The sequence below is a fragment of the Larimichthys crocea genome, chromosome XXIV (assembly GCF_000972845.2).
Source record: "Larimichthys crocea isolate SSNF chromosome XXIV, L_crocea_2.0, whole genome shotgun sequence".
NCBI lineage: Eukaryota > Metazoa > Chordata > Actinopteri > Sciaenidae > Larimichthys > Larimichthys crocea.
Window position 1 is genome coordinate 19494574 of NC_040034.1, and position 17247 is coordinate 19511820.

General features: G+C 44.2%; 1 protein-coding gene across 6 annotated transcripts in view; it reads right to left on the reverse strand.

Moving 5' to 3' along the window:
- The window catches only part of myt1lb (myelin transcription factor 1-like, b), an 88577-nt gene that overhangs the window by 17146 nt on the left and 54184 nt on the right, over nucleotides 1-17247 (reverse strand). For 3 of the 6 annotated variants that reach the window (XM_027274889.1, XM_027274887.1, XM_027274885.1), the window contains exons 1-7: nucleotides 15138-15168; nucleotides 10714-11892; nucleotides 7477-7611; nucleotides 4934-5024; nucleotides 3459-3566; nucleotides 2362-2588; nucleotides 1684-1970 (exon numbers count right to left, since the gene is read on the reverse strand). In XM_027274889.1, coding sequence (XP_027130690.1) covers nucleotides 1684-1970; nucleotides 2362-2588; nucleotides 3459-3566; nucleotides 4934-5024; nucleotides 7477-7611; nucleotides 10714-11881 — 2016 coding nt within the window. In that variant the 5' untranslated portion in view covers nucleotides 11882-11892; nucleotides 15138-15168. Of the gene's footprint in view, nucleotides 1-1683; nucleotides 1971-2361; nucleotides 2589-3458; nucleotides 3567-4933; nucleotides 5025-7476; nucleotides 7612-10713; nucleotides 11893-15137; nucleotides 15169-15189; nucleotides 15632-17247 lie in introns of those variants that run through there. The other 3 variants (XM_027274890.1, XM_027274888.1, XM_027274886.1) reach the window with 3 other exon arrangements.

The following is a 17247-nucleotide window of genomic DNA, read 5'->3' on the forward strand; positions in this document are numbered from 1 at the left end:
CTGGATAGCAATTTATTCAATTTTTGCCAGAAACATTTCCTGTCATCGCACACGATATCCTGTCATTTCACATAATTATATACCACATTAAAACAAACTTTTCCTGTAATAACTTGTTAAGGAAAAATATCTTTCTTTGCCAGAAAGCTTCTTTTGGCAAAAGTGAAATTTTGGGTTTAGAAATGACAATGACAAATGAGATAGTGTGTGATTTGTATGCTGTGCCGGTCACAAGCTGAATGTGAAAGCAAGCAGGAGTGTATCAGGTATAAAAAACACGTGAAAAAACTATAGTATAGTCTGCTTTGAAAATGTAATTGTATTAATGTTAAATGTAATATTCATGATAAATCATAAAATGGCTAATTTATGCAAACACACAGGTATGGTCTTTTAGAGATACTGTATGTGTCCCAACATCCCTTGTACTCAAAAACATGATTAACTTTAGGTAATCGGGCAAACGTCTCTTTAACGTTAACAAAGCAGCCCAACTTAGCACATGACTTAGAGACTTACAATACAGACAGCTCGACCCAGCTACCTGTAATTTCACAGAGCAGACTGAGAGAAAGAGAAATGGTTGGGTAGAGAGGCTGAAAAAACAAGGAGGCAAGAATAGATGTGTGTGTGTGTGTGTGTGTGTGTGTGTGTGTGTGTGTGTGTGTGTGTGTGTGTGTGTGTGTGTGTGAAGTCTTATTCAGACGTAGGAAAAGGAACGGTGTGTGCCACGAGGTGAGGTGTTGAGATGAAAGAGCGAGAAAAAAAAAACCCTGTGAAGTCTCCCGTCTTTCCATCCTGCCCTGGGAGCATCCTGTACGTCTGGCCCCGGAGCAGAAGGACAGACAATGAAATGAGGTAGGACCAGAGGAAGTCCTTATTGCTTCAGGCGTTTGTTCCCCGCCAACTTTATTCCGTTCCACTTTTCTTTGGAAGTACGTTTGCTTTTGGCTTTTATCCCTTCTTCAGCTCGCCCCTGTCCTTCCTCCTCTCCTATGTATCCCCGTCTCCTCCCCTCTCCTTCTCCACTGTGACATTTCTTTGCTCTTTTTTTTTTCTCTTTATTTTTCAATTCTATCACCCTCGTTCTCATTCTCTGGCAGCCTCCGCTGTCAACATTAGCATTAAGCCCAGCATTAGCCCTCTGCTGTGCTGCGCTCTCTTTCTTGGGGCCCCATTTTCCAGCTCAGCATCTGGGCGCAGATAATACAGGAACACCGTCACCTTATCTCCTCAGAAATGACACACTGGGCTCACGCCGTGTCAAACGGCGCTCCGTCCTGCTCCTATCTGATCCCAAGACGGAAAATAAAAAACTGCCCTGCTGAGCCCTGAGTGTAAGACACAGCCCCGGATCTTTAATGGAATGTGTGCGTGTGAGCGTGTGGATGTGTACTTGTGGCGTGCGCAGCAGAAACCTCCCTATCTTTGTCAGTTTTCACTGCCAGCATTAGTATAATGAAGGACGCACAGAGATAATCTGTCAGTGGATTTTTTTTGTGTTACTGCAGCAGAAGGCTTCAGTCTTACAAAGCAGCCGTGTGAGGCTGTGGTGTCATGTCAGGTGATGTCTGTTAACTTCCTCTCATACACTCAATGAAAGCCAAAAACCCTCCATGGAGTTTGTAGAATGCAGGCTACACCTATATATATTCAACATGGAGCCCTCCACCCCCCTCCTACCTGCGAGCACAGATCCTGGGGCTTCCCCCCCATCCCGTGGGGCATTTCCCGGCAGCGTGTGGACAGGTTGAGGATGGCCGTGGCCGCCATGTGTGCGGCCTCCATGTCATGACTGTAGTCAAAGCTGCTCTTGCTGCAGGTGCTGCTGGCGCTGCTGCCCCCGCCGCCTCTGCCTCCTCCTGCGCCCCCTCCTCCACCTCCACAGCTCAGGCTGCTGCTGCTACTGCTGGGAGCGTAGGTGCTGGTGGTGCTGCTGGCCGAGCTGGAGTTCTTGCAGTAACGTTTGGCTACAGGACGCATGAAAGAAATCAAAGAAGAAGGCTTGATGCATTTTGATAAATACTTTACACAAAGGTGATGATGTCTAAATTAGAGCCTGCAAACCTGTCAAACTGCACAGACTGGAGGATTTATGAAAGAACTCATTTAAGAAGAAGATTGCTTTCTCTGCCAAACTTTTATACTTTCAGATTCATAAAATATAACCTTGAAAAAAATTAAACAAATTAACGGTCTGATATTTTAATTGACACTCCATTTTAAATAAATTAAAATAATATGTCACGTCCAAAGATTCCACAAAATATTCTTTCAACGCTGAAACGTCAAAAGAATCTTCATATCTGCGTGTGTTCACTTCACCATGGGAGAAACAAACGTCTTGTTATGAAATAGTACCGTCGTATCCTTTGGGGGAGGTGTCCCTTTGTCCGTGAACTTTGGGTGCGATGGCCCGTTTCCCGTACACTTGGTGGTTGTTACTGCCATCGAAGGCGCTGTAGTCGAAGCTGGTCTTGGAGTACTTCTCCAGCTCCTTGGCCAGGTTGGAGCGGGGCGTGCTGGTGGAAACATTGTTCTTGTAACCATACTGTGGATAGTCCAGTTGTTTGACAAAGCACATAGGCCTGGAAAATAAATGACCAGGGGGTGGAAGTTGGACCGAGGCACTCAACATTGCCCAGGAGGAGGAGAGGGAACTCAGGGTTTGGTTTAAAAAAAAAAAGGGCAGATGCAAGGGAAGGGGCAGACTGTTATGGTGATAGTCCAGGATTAGAATATGGAGGATGACGCTGGTGAAGGTTGGGTCATCGCTTTCACACACCATAGCTTGGATGTTATTGTCCTCCTGCTTTACAAAAAATAACCTGCTACAAGTGTTTTTCATGCCCAGTCAATAAAAAGTAGTCAAAATTGAATTTCTGCATTCCTTTTATTACACTTGCATACTTCTGAAATGCTTTCATCGTTTGATATGCGTTTATATCTTCAATCTCAGACCAGGCAGAGATATAATGTAAGATCTTGCGCTGTTGATGTTCACTAACTGTAGGTATAAATATATCATTTACAATTACTTGTGACTTTTCTTCAGAGCATTTTCATGACTATCAAAGAAAGTCTCATTCAAAACGCTTGTGCCTTCACTGTGATGAATGAAGCCAATTTTGTTAAAATCTAATAAAGTGATTTGCCTTCAATACTGAGGACAGAAATGAACATGCAGGCTCTCTTGAGGAAGTATTCTCAAGGGACAGGGGAACATAAACATAAAACAAAAAGGGGAGACTTAAAATCTCAATGGCAAAAAAAAAAGAAAAAGAACAAAAGATGATCTACGTGCTGTGTTACATTACAGTCAAATCTACATTGTCAGGTCCTTTCTTTTCTGACCAACCACGTATCTATATCCTGACCTTTCCATCTCATATTTTGGCTACCTCCAACAGAGAATTTCATCTTACATGATGTAGATGAAAGTGAAAAATGAATACTACCTTAAGACTCGGTCAGAGGCCTGGTTGGACTTTGGGCCGTCGCAGCTCTGGTGCTTCTCCTGGGCTTTGGCCAGCTTCTCAGCTGCAGCGATAGGGCATCCTGACAGACTGAGACGAGAAAGCGACTTCAGTGGCATCGTGGAAAATGCGTCTGAGGCACATTTTGATAGGTGAAAATGTTACATTGAACGCACATGCTGTAAAAAATGTTTGGCTTGTTAGAGTACTTGTCAGCCAGTCTGCCAGCTTGTCAATCCCAGTGTCTACCAGTTTAAAATACCTGAGTGGAGTTTACAGAGTCCCTGTTTAAAATGCAAAATCGCTAATTTTCATCACTTTTAACACTTTCAATAGCAACAAAATTGGCAACAGCTTGCGTGTCTCTGGTTGAGCGGCTTGAAATAATTCTCAGAATAGATATTCCCATATGGACAAATGTGCATTTTTACGCGCATTCTGCAGCATCTTGTTTCCTTCAAACACATGCTGACGAGACACACACACACACTCACATACACTTGGGATCTACACCTACAGTCTGTTCCAATCGAATTTCGGGCTGTAAAACTTCCTCTTGACAAGTTACTGACCAAATGTGACAAAAGTTCATGTTGTTATCCTTAACCCCTATTATTCTCCATCCAGTCTGTCAACCGCAGTGTGCCGGGTCGCAGTGAAAAAATTATCTTTGACAATGGCCTGAAGCCAGTATAGAGTTGTGTTCGTGAGCACCTGTCATCAGACGTGCATGAATGTGTGCAGGGGTAAGAGTGTGTATCAGGTTTGGAAGTGCTGCGGTAGTATATGGAGGTTTATATTAGCTCTTTCTAGTAAAAGTGAAAGTTTACTGCGCGTGTTCATGTGCGTGCCTATTTTGCGCTGCAGCCGTGTCACTGAGCACAGCGTGGAGGCATGCTGGTCCTCCCAGGTCTGCACCTCTCCTGTCACCCTGGCTGAGTGGCAGAAAGGTGCTAATGGCTGCTGCTATGCCCGACTCCCTGAGCATCTGCTGTGGGTGACACTCCTCTTTCACTGTCACTTCGCCCCGTCTGACAGCACTGGCAAGAGCGCCCTGCTATTTCAGTATCTCCCTCCAAACCTGCACCTGATAGATGCCATTTTTCGCCAAGAGCTGATGAATGATTTATGCTGCGGAAGGTGTGAATTGCTGCATTCTAATCAGTCTCACTATGGAATTGTTAAGCAGCTGAACTACTTCAATTATTTACCTCTACCCAAGATCATAAAAAAAAAAGACTGTACTTATCCACACACACACAAAAAAACAATGTGTTTGACAGACAAAAAGAATGGGTTTGACAACACCTAAACAAAAATATGATGTGTGTGAAAAAAAAATGAGGATGAAAAAATTATTTCGGGACAATAGCTCGTTAAAATAAAACGTCCCACGGTGGAAAAATAAGGGTGCAACATGGACAGTGCCAGTTTCATAAGGGCAGACTGTCACTTACCTTCTGTGGGAGTTTCTGTTGCTATTGACATGGCCGCGTCCCGTGCAGCCAGGCGTAGGACACTTAAGAACATTCTCATACATAGCCACAACTTCATACAGACAGGAGATAGGAGTGAAAGACAGGGAAGGTTAGGAGCCCCTTACAATCACGCATGAGCTCTATTAGTGTGTGAGGAGCTTGGCATTATAAACATCATTAAGAAATGAGCCTGTGTGAACCCAAATGACCTCTTCTTCATTTTAATGAACACTAGTTTGAGAGGGCAGGCAAGGTTTCCCTCCATATTGCTTCCACTTATCCGGCCCTTTCAAATTAGTATTCATGGAATGGGGACAGTCATGAATAAAAAGATGTCATTTAAGTTTAACAGGACAAAGCCAGCAAGAGACAGAAATGGAAGGGAATTTTTTTGGGCATGCAGAAAGCAGAGCGACCGACAGCCAGCAATCAAGCAAAACACAAGTCTTGAAATCAATGGAAGAAGCAGACAGATGGAATACAGCTCCTTGATAGAGTGTGCTTTGTTATCATCCGCATGTTGTTAGGGTAGAGAGCTCACTCCTCAATACCATTTACCATTAAAACAGTCCATAACTGTCTCGAATCCCCTCGGCAACCAGCCAATTAGATTAATGATCTATGGATGTCCGAGAGGAGGCGTCGGAGCACCGCAGGCGTGGGGAAGGGTCGTCTGGCGCGCGGGGCCAAACCCCATCGGCACCAGCTTCATCATTATCACCCCCTTAAACTTTAACCCCTCATCATCCTCCTTCCCTTACATACTAATTGGTGTTCGGTGCAGGTAATTGGACAAAGCCTGCCACCTCAACATGCCACAAGCCAATACATTATGCATATATCAGTTTTGCCCTGCCCTCTGCAAAGACACAGACAGAATGGCAAGAAATGAAAGAAAGCCCTGGGTCTGATTCAGTGGGCAGTGGGATGCAAACAGGAAGCAGTGTGGCTTCAGATGTACGTTAGGAAGGTAATTCATTTTAAAGACAAAAACAAGGACTCCCACGTGAGCTGATTAAATACTTTAACATTCGAATGAAAAGAGCTATACTAAGGCAAACAGAAGTGGGAATTAATGAATTTGAGATATAATTTAATCGTCATTTTTCACATTTCCCAAGGAACAGTCTGGTTGCACTGTGTGATTTCCCAATTAAATGAAGCCACTGCATTAATAATACATTGTCCATTCAGTACAGCAAATGTGTTAATAGGGGAGAGAAGCTGAATCTTCCACACAGGCAGCTACATGTGTGACATGTACTCATCTTTACTTTTAATGTGGTGGAACATGGAGTCAGTCTGCATGAGACGACTGAGCACATATTGACAGAAACCTGGTGATTCACCGCTACATGCAGAGGCCGAGCGATAACTCAACGGCACCTAAAGCAGGTCACCTTTAACAGCAACAAGACTATGTGTGTGTGTGTGTGTGTGTGTGTGTGTTACACTCTCAAATATCCTTTTGAAGTCAGGGAAGAAGGACTGAAGATGATGCCACAGAGATCAAGAAGAGAACTTTTTGTGATCCAAAGCATCCTGTGCCGTATTAGTGGTATCATCTCCACAAAAAGTCAGTCCCATCAACACAAGTGAGGAACAGGAGGAGGAACACAGACATCATATTCCATAATCTCCAGTGACAATCAATTCAAGCCCATTCCAAATTCCATTTTGGGGCTCTTGATCCCGGTCAAGGTCAACTGCTCTGAGTCATTTCACATTTCTGGGAGACGAGAACATCTCAGGTTAGGGACCTTTGAATGAGACTAAATAGCCGGGGTGAAATCTCTAAAGGGAAAACTCACTATTCATTCAAGGCTAATGTTTATTGCCACTTCACTTGATCTGTGGCTTAGAGATATGATACTGCCTATTCAACAGAACTTAATTGAGCAGGGAACACAAATAAATGAACGGGATTTATGGCATGGATGACTGAAGCAGGCTCTGTGTTATCAAGGTCTGTGAGCATTTTCAAGTTTTGTGAAAAATGCAATGAAATACATCAGCATGACATCAGTCACGCAGTCAGTAAACCATGCTACCGATATATCCTCTACAATGATGAAACCAACAGCAGTGGACGGGATTATCACATGCTCTTAATCACTGTCAGCCAATCCAGTGAAGGAGAAAGTCTGATGCACTCAAGTAAATCACTGATTGACAGCACGTGACCATCCCACCAATCGCTGCCTGGCTGCTATTTGTTTATCACAGAGGTCTTATTTCCCACCTCATCACCACGATACACTAGGCAGGCAATCAGCAAGCAAAACCATGGCCCCATGCAAAAGGTCACAGGAGAGGGGCAGCTGCAATCCGTCTGACCCCTCACTGTACCCCCCGCTGAAATATCAAACGCAGTCCAATCACGACAGCAAGCGCACAGCACACAGGACGAGCCAGACACAGCAGTGACCACGGGAAACATGCCGATTCATGAACATCAAAGAACACGAAGGCCGCAGGTTGGGTAAATATGTGTTTGACCGGTGTGTGACTGAAGTGCTTACTTTCTGGTGGCACCCTGTCTTTGTGCGGACAGCCCGACAGGCTGCGGTGGTGTGGGTACAGGCCAGTCACGTGACCTGTGCCGTCGCAGCCTGGTGTCGGACACCGACTCTCTTTCTTGTCTGCGCGCGAAACATCTGTTGGCAGAAAAAAAAAAAAAAGGAATACTGAGGTGATTGCACGTGACAAAATGCCACACTGCAGCACAGAACTAGAAGCTGAAACAGAAAGCACATACATGCATAATGAAACAGAGCTATACATTATGCTGAGAGGCGTGCACAGCTGCATCAGTAAGGAACAGGTGTTGTGAAGAACACTAGATGGAAACATATATGTCAGACTGTCGTGGATTTCTTGGACTTTTCAGTATCGACCTCATTTCTCAAAATTTTGGTTTGAACATCACCTTAGATATTAGATAAGGCAGAGTTCTTTTTAGTGATGATGCAAGATGATGCACATACCTGTACAATATTTATCTGTGATTATTGTACATGGTCTCCATCAATAAAAACTGAATGTGGTTTTAAGCAGGCATTCACTTACACATTTTCTAGATCAGTATGGAGCAGTATCTCTCTCTCGCTTCTAAAACCAAATCTCCACCCTTGACTGCCATAACCCAAAACATTTGAATTGTATTTTTTATTCATAGGCCATTATTTATTGCTGTGCTTATTTGGAGAAATGGAGTGAAAACTGACAAGGACAAAGAGGCAATAATTGGCTTGATGACAGATCTTTTGATCATGAAGTTTGTTTACTGTTACAGAATTGTGAAGACTTGTGAAATATTACAACTCTTATGTTGGTGACCTTCCACGAAATCTTTCATCCTCCAGTTTAGATTCAATTAAGAATTTATCACAGTTAATTAAAATCATTCACATGACAGTTTGTTGAGCTGAGTGTGACAATAAGGGTCCGAAAAAGCACACTCAAACACACACAGGCACACATGCACACACACCGGATGGGATTGTCTTTCCCTTCCCAAAATCTGGCTCTTCTATTTCTTCGAAACCCAGATCAGATATAGTTACCGCCAAAAAGCGGCAATGTCAGGCTGTGCCAACTGGCATTGTTTCTGCAGATGTAACCATCCACCTTTAAAACACTTTGACTCCCAAACAAGGTCAAGGACTCTTCTTACAACCAACATGCCATAGTTCTTGTTGCTGCAGTTTCCACGATAATTTTAAATGAATATTAGGGCAGTTTTACGAAGCCATAAGAGCCTTCAAAGTATCTTCATAGCAGCGTTACAAGAGTATAGTGTTCAGATTGTATAATCAATTTGGAGCCATTTGAGTGACAGGAACCTTTATCTGGAGTGAGTATTGGCAAAGTAGACAAGGGAGCAGCTATTATCTCATGCCAAAGAAAGACAGACCACTGATTAAAGTTTCACAGGCCTGTGTAACTTAGTAGCTCCACCTAAGGCACTTACTGGCAAACCAAAATAAACCAGAGGTTGTGGAGCAATGAAAAGAGTAATCAAGTGAAGAGTTAGGAGGGTTGAGAAAATTGACAAAATCGAGAGGTGGAATGGAGCACACCTTACGCAGACATTTACAAGTGAGTCCCCAAATGAAATCCTGTGTCTCATTCATCAGAAAAAAAAGGACCTCATTATCCTCCGCGGCTGTCATCTATCTATGTCACGTTAGGGGCCATGAGTTTGGTACAATATTGCTATGTCATGTCTGGCTCTTCTGTTGAACACCACTGCAGGAAAGGCGGGGAGATTTCATGTTAATGAAGCGCTTGGTCTACATGTAAAATGTGGCTTCTTTTGGGGACACTGACTGTTAGTGTTTGAACGCAATAATTCTCCATTTCGCACGCACATATACATACATGATGGGGTATGCATTACGCCTGCCACGCTCCCATTGCAGAGAGTGATGCAGCCAAGTGGAAGGCATATTAGAAAGCAGGGGATATTGATTGTGGCTGAGGACGGTCTGCGCTTTGCATAGCAAATGGCCCCCATTACCATACCATCTCTGGATAATTAATGTGCAGTCAGTGGGCCTGTCGTTCGTTATCGGTCATTCTGATACTGTTCAATTTTCATCTCAGCCTCATGCTTCTCTTTGGGAGCTGGGCTCTTCTCTGAAGCCCCCGTCTCCCCCCTCTCTCCATCCCCCGTCTCCCCCTCCCTCGCTATGCTCTGCTTTATGAATCACACAGGAACCCTGGTCAACGAGTGTCTGCTACTATCTCGCCCGAGGAAAGATGTTATCGTGACGCAACTGTCTCGTGTCCTCTCATTATTCCAACATTAGCCAGACACAGGGGCCATGGAAGGCTCTTGAAATTAGCATTTGTGTGGCATTTAAGTCCCAATATATACCTGCTGTGAGTTGTGTGGCATTTAAAGTGTAATATTACCCTGCTGTGAATTAGCATGCTCTTATTTGTTGGTCTCATCTGATACCTTCCTTATGGGAGGAAATGATTTAACCTAACTAAGTCTGAATATTGTTGCGCTCAAAGATATGATGAGAGGAATAATTAAGAGTTAAATAAGGGAGCTTGAAATCAGACCACTGGAAATGTCACTGCAATATCTGTGTGACTGCAACTCTACTCTGTACATACACAAGCACACGATGATGGAATACTGCAGTCTTTGTACTGTGTGATTATCCATATATGAGTCTTTATCTTTCTGTGGTATCAGTAAGTATCAATCTGAATGGAAGGTCATGAGAGTCATAAACAAGCGTAAAAAGCGTCATTGTTCCCTGAAGAATCAATCCTTTCTAAAGGCAGACGGCCTCTGTTTTGTACCTTCCTCTCCCAAGTGCTTGTGCAGGTTTAAAAATAGGCAGCTTTACCCCAAGCTGCATCGAAGGGATGAGATTTGCGGTCCTAACAGGCCGTGCAGATTGCCATTACTTATGCCTGACAAGCCTACCCTCTGATGTTTCCATGCTGGCCTATTTTAACAACATAAGCTGCTGCTGCCGCTCCCGCTGCTACCGAGATGCGAATTTCCAAATTGGCTGAAAAAGCTTGTCCTGGGGTTATAGTAAGGTTCCCAGAATGCATGGGGGCTGTCTAGTCTCCAGTACAGGATAGATAGAATACAGAGGCAAACAGTGGCACACAAACATTTTACCTGAGCTTGTTAAATGAGGTAAACATGTCTACACTTGTGTAGATGTGATTTCTGATGGAGGCTTGGTGTGCATCTGAGCGTGTCCGTGTTTGAAAGAGCTACTCACCTTTATGGTAGAAAGGTTTCTTCAAACCATCAGGAAGCCGAGCTTTACGCTCAACACCATAGCCATGCCGTGGGCCATGGTCCTCATGGCTATACCTCACCCCATCTCTTCTGGCGGCCTCGGCAGCCATTTTATCCCGCATTGCCTTGGCGCGTTCAGATTCTAGTGCAATGGCCTTCTCCAACAGGGACAGGTTACCCTTTGTCATGTCAAACACTTCTTCTGATCGGTCCGACGTCACAGAGGCTGTGTCCTCATCAAAGTCCCGGTGATTGGAGTGATACCGGTCGTCCTGTGCGCAACTGGAGAAGGCCTTGGAGCGTGGGCTCAGCTGTTCCTCGAGCTTCATGAGATTGTCCATGTCAGAATAGTTCCTATCAAGCGATCGCCTGTCATCTTGGCTGTGGTGGAAATCCCCATAGCCATGATGCTGGGGCTGTTGATTGGGATCCCCGCATGAAAAATGATTTTGCTGGGATGGTCCATTTCGGTCAGCGGACTTTGTTTCGCTTAGTTTCCGAGCCAGGTCGAAGCATTGGTTCCGTAGGCACTCCAGACTGCTTAAACACACTTCCTCATCGCTGTTTTCTATTTGTCCGTTACCGGTGGTCTTAACTTGTCCATTACCACCATTGTGTGCATTTCCCCCATTGTGTGTACAGTCATTCTCGTTCCCGTTCTCACCTGTACCATCCTCAAACTCCTGTCCATCTAAATTGTCAGCCAGTACTGCGCCGTGACCTTGTGCCAGCAGTTTAAGGGAGTCCACCGTCTCCCGAACCACATCACTATCAACGTCCAAACTCAGATCGGCCCTCTGTGTTTCATCTCCTTCCCCCTCTTCCTCTTCCTCCTCTTCCTCCTCGTCTTCCTCTTCTTCCTCCTCCTCCTCCTCTTCGTCGTCATCCTCCTCCTCCTCTTCCTCCTCCTCTTCTTCCTCCTCTTCCTCAGCGCTGTTGGAGGAGTTGCTGTTCATCTCAGATTCCGTCATGGCTCGGTTGGCAGCGTCTTCTGCGATCTTGCCCAGGTTGAGGAGGGACTTGGCTACGAGTTCATCGTAGTTCTCGTACTCTTCGTTGTTGTTGTCGTCCTTCTCCGTCAACGGGCCCGATTTGGCACTGCCGCCGCCACCTCCACCATCGCCCTCACCCCCCTCACCGTTGCTCATCTGATCGTCCTCTGTTGGAAAGAAAGAACAAACGTCTTGTAATTTCATTTCCATCATTCTATTTGACTGGTAAATCAGATTTCTGGGCTTGGTCCATCTAAATTGGATAAGGAACTCTTTGCTTCCCCTAATAATTTACTTTGAGAGTCTTAACAGCAGCTTGTGTTCTGAATTGTGAATCAGCACAGGAAGTTAAATATAGCGGTTGGAGAAGGTTCCAGAGAAAGATGCTCTGAAATCAGAGACTATATCTTTAGCAAGTCTTATTTTTGCCCTTATTTCCTGAATGTTTTAGGACATGATATTCACAGGTATTATGATTAATAATACTGCTAAATAATTTTGTGAATAGCTGCAAATGAGGTAACATTTTATTCATAATTCAGCAGTGTAAATGAAAACACAGCGAGAAACCTTTGAATTAGAGAAGGCTTTTTTTTTTTTCACAGGAGAGTCTAAAATATGAGAGATAATATGGTGTTCCATCTGCAACATGATGAACCCCAGTCAGTGGCCATTCATCGTTTGCTAGTAAAGTTCTTTTTTCATTCAATCATCAGTATCTTTAGAATTCCTTTCACTGCCTAATTGATTCTGACAGGCTGCAAAAGGTTACTGAACCTCTTCTGTCAGTAATTTCAAGCACTCACTCCTGGAGCACTTCCAATATCTCCTTTCACATTTCCGCCCTGAGCCGCCAAGAGCACATCGCTCACATTCGCGTCACATTTGCCACTTACATTCCTGCAGAGAAAATGAGCCCCGAACACCCCCCAGCCCGCCTCTGACTCATACACAGAAAGGATGAAGTTTGACTTCACGTGGGAACAAACACATCACGGGACTAATAATAATACTAATATAATAATAATAATAAACTAATAATTGATACTACTAATAATAATGATAGAAAAACAATTGCACTTGTCAGTGACAATATATTAATTGGCTTAAAATGCCCGTATTCATCACATCAAATTTACAAATATGAAATATGCAAACTCATCGGACTACGCATTCAAAAACAATTCTGAATATTATCCAACGACACACTTTGTACACAGACTACACAAACACTCACACTAAGACTTTCCCTCATTCATACACACACACACTTACACACACTTCAATCTAAGAGCAACATAATATCGGTGCCTGGGGGGTGAAGGCTTTAGAGCGAGAAGAGGGAACAGTCACGAATGACCAGGCACACATTTTGACAGTGGAAGGCTTCTTACAGCAACCTCTTGCACCGGGGGTTTAATTTTTGATGGTATGAAATGTTTCACAGGAAAGCAATTTGAAGAGCAATCAAGGTACACAAAAGGGATATGGAAGCGAAACAGATTATGGAGGGAACAGAGAGACTTCCCTGCCCTGAATTGGCTATGGATTAGCTATCAAAGTGTACATGCCACTGAGAAACACAGAGAGGATCCAGAATATCAGTCTCCTGCATGTCTATGATTGAAATCTGCCAGTTGTGTTGTCTTGGGGTGAATAGAGAGTATGTTAATGATGCACATGGAAACATTTTCCTATCTTTCTTTTGGTAAAATTCTGCAGATTAAAATGCTGTTAAATCTTTATTTTGCAACAAAGCAAAGATAATGATTATAGAGCTCAATGATGACAAAGATGTGAAGAATTCATCAGTGTCGTGGATACCTTCCAGTGACAACAGCACATACTGTGGCATGTCCATAGCACTTAACAAAAAAACAACAACAAAAAAAACACAGTAATCAGCTACTATCCATGGAAAGAGAGGAGCTTGACAGGCTGAAGAGACAGTGGCAACAGTCCACTGTCTCGGTGTTAAGGGTAAGGACTCGTCTGTGGGCTCTAATGAACACCAGTCTGTAGCGCTGTTTTCACATTCTGCAAGAAAATAAGAGCATGGATGCTGAGGTGCCACATCAACACTTTGGGTGGGTAGAGCTACGCGCCAAACAGGGTTAACACACTCCTCTCTCAGAGCTTCACTCTTAATTGGACTTGAAGGCACTGTCAGGTCCAATCGTGATGTGGGGGTGCAAAGCAGAATCTGCTGGAGAGAAACCTGCCAAATCTAGTCTTGGCCACGTTGGGGAGGGGTGGCGGTGGTGATGGTGGTGGTTCTCAAATCCCCAGTCCCAAAACTACATGTTTTTTTTGTCTCATGTCTTCAGGAAAGGCATTATTAAAGTATGGCTCTAATGGCAACTGAAGATTCTTTTGTTGTTAAAAATTTACAAAAAAATCATCATCACTCCAGTTTTAGCAATTTAGCATAATTTAGTTCCTTATGTGATCTAATGTTTCTCGCAAAAGTCTCATGCAGGTTAAAGGTTAAAACATTTCAGTGGACATCAATTTAAATATTTTTTTTCTGTAATGTGCTTAGAATACAGAATAGTTTTAAAAAGAGTGCTATGAAAAATTAACAAAGCAGCTAATAATTTAGTGCCAGTGCACCTCTCTAGTAGACTGGTTATGCAATAAAGGTTTTGAAAACGAGGACAGACTGTATGCAAGTAAAATGTGCAAATGAATTAATTAATACAGCAAATAAAAAAAACGATATAAGATAAATAACTCATCACTATAGGAATAATATATTGTATGGCTTCAGCCTGCTGCTGGGTTGACTATGTTGTTTCATCTCATTCCAGTGAAAAACACAATCATTGTTTGAGCATCACGTTCAACAGCCCTAAACTACTTCATCGGGTGGAGTCATCAAATATGGAAATATAAACCACAGGTACGGAAATGCAGCACTTGAAAAATAATGCCAATTAAAAATATATGTGAAATGTTTTAAAGGACCTGTTTCAAAATTTTGGGAAATATTTTCATTTGCTTTCTTGTGGAGATGCATGAGAAGATTAATACTGTCATGTCTGTGTGGTAAACAATCCAGCCGCCGGCACCTCTATAGCTCACTGATTACCATGTTACATCTCGTTTGTTTAATTAGTACAAAGTGCAAGAATCATAATTTGTCATTTCATAGTGGGGTTATGTGCCAGACTATTTCTAGCCCGTGCACAGTAACTTCCTGTAATGTTCACTGACATTTCGAGGTGCTGCATCTGTAGGTAGGTTTTGCTACCTTTGGACAGAGCTAAGCAAAGCAGCTGAACAGCTGCTGGCTGTAGTCCTAAATTCACCACAGAGACATGACAGTGAATAAATAATATTTCCTGAACTGTTCCTTTAAATCCATCTATCGCATGTGTTTCAGTACAATCTGTCGAGGAAGTGATCTCACCTTGCCCTTGACTCTGCTCCCCTTCCTCCTCCTCTCCCTCTTCATAGTCCACCTCCTCTACCGCTTCCTCCTCTTCTTCTGCCTCCTCCACCCTCTCCTCATCCCCCTCCTCCTCCTCCTCCTCTTCTTGCTCCACCTCTACCTCCTCTTCTTCCTCCTCCTCTTCCTCGCCCTCTCCGTCCCCTCTCTCCACCTCCCCTTCTTCGTGCTCCACTTGCTCTACGTTGTAGTCCACGTAGCCTTCCATCTCCTCTTCTTCCTCCTCCACTTCTCCCTCTTCTTCCTCCTCCTCCTCCTCCTCCTCCTCCTCTTCTACCGCTCCTTCCTCCTCCTCTTCCTCCCTGTCATCCATCTCCTCGGTCCCGTCTGTCTCGTAGCACTCCTCCATGGTGGAGTTGTCCATGTCATCTAGGTAGGTGCTCCTCTTAGGGGAGGTTTCCAGGGTTTGTCTGTCTAGACTCTTTCTCTTCTTGGCCAGAGGGCAGCCGTACACACTGCAGAGGAGAGATAAGAGGGCAGCCATTAGCCGTGAGCCTCACCTGGCCAAAAATGCTAATGCTCATTTGCAAGGCCTCTTTGTTAAGATGTTATGGTGCTGTGCTTTACAAGCTACATTTGGAAAGAACACAATGCACAAAGCAGCAATGGAATAAGGGCCTCTTACTGCAAGGAAAGTAATGCCCCTTAAGTTCTTCTGCTGGGAAATATATGAAACTTTGCTTAACCAATATAATTGGACATGTACTCATTAACTATTGAGTAATTATAATAAAATGCTCCGTTTCTTCCAGAAAACAGTTACAGAGGGATAAAATCGCTATCTTTGAAGCAAACAAGGATCCAGCTTATTTTCACATTTCATTTAAATTCAGGTAGCATCAATTTGTTCTTCAGGCGAAAAAGAAAATCACTGTGCATGCTCCGCAAACACTTTGTTCCAGACTGATATGCCCTTGTTCTGACGTGAAGCGAGTGCAGCAAAACACAACTGCTTGTCTGGAATTGACTGTAAAAGACAACCTGTAGCCTGATTAATTGAATCTTGCCAAGGCGCCTCAGATTTTAATGTATTCTCTGGCACCCCTCGGCAAGCAGGGGGACAGATCCTAATCTGATAATCTGTGTATTCGCTCAGGCTATTGATCACAGGAGTTTAATCCATTTCACTCATCAAACCTCCGAGAGCCCAGAGCTGCTAATGCCCACCCCCACCACCAGCACCACCCTCCCCAATGTAACCTGCGTGTGTGTGCGGCGCGTATCTTTAGCACGTGTGCTGCTGTTTGTACATTTATGCATGAGTTCGTGTATGTGTATGTGTGTGTGTGTGGGGCTGCGATTGCACACATTTGGCACCTTTGAACAAAAGCACCCACACAGTCAGAATTATGATGAGTTCTACTGAGTGTTTTGGCCATCAAATAAACCCCCCTGTCCAGGCTCGAGTGTAAGAGAGCTAAACACGCTTTGGGCATGTTCACTCGGCTGTGAAATATCCCTGGCTCCTACTTTTACAACCTCTGGACGTTTCCCCGGCTCTGTGCTACTTAGAGTAAGACCTGATGTGAATGAATGGCGCAGGGCTGTGTGCGAGACTGAGAAAATGGTAGTTGTTTGTGGTGGATTGGCTATGGAACGGGCTCATGGCAGTGGTGAGGCGTTGTTGTATTGTAGGATTGTGATTCAAAGTCTTACAAACCGATTTCTGTTCCCTCTTTTTCTGTTTTTTTCACATCAGTGTATCCATCCTACTCTCCCTCTCCTCTCTCTCTCTTTTCAATCCCGGACGTCCATCAGTCAGCCAGCGTCCAGTGAGCTGGCAGGCTCAATCTTGCCCAGCCCAGGGATTCCTTAATGGTCTGACCCCTGTACCCCCCCTGTGCCCCCCGCAAACAGAAGCCTCATTTCATTAATCTAAGCCCACATGGAAACTCATTCCCTGCCTGACAGCCAGACCTCTCCCCCAGGGCAACGTAAGGGTCTGCGGGACAGTGAGGGAGTGGGGGTGTGCGGTGCGGCACTGTGATCAATAGTGCTTGTGACCAAACATCTCAAAAGCACATTAAAATGCCACTCATCCTGGCCCCTCCGTTCCAAGGCCCTCTCCAAA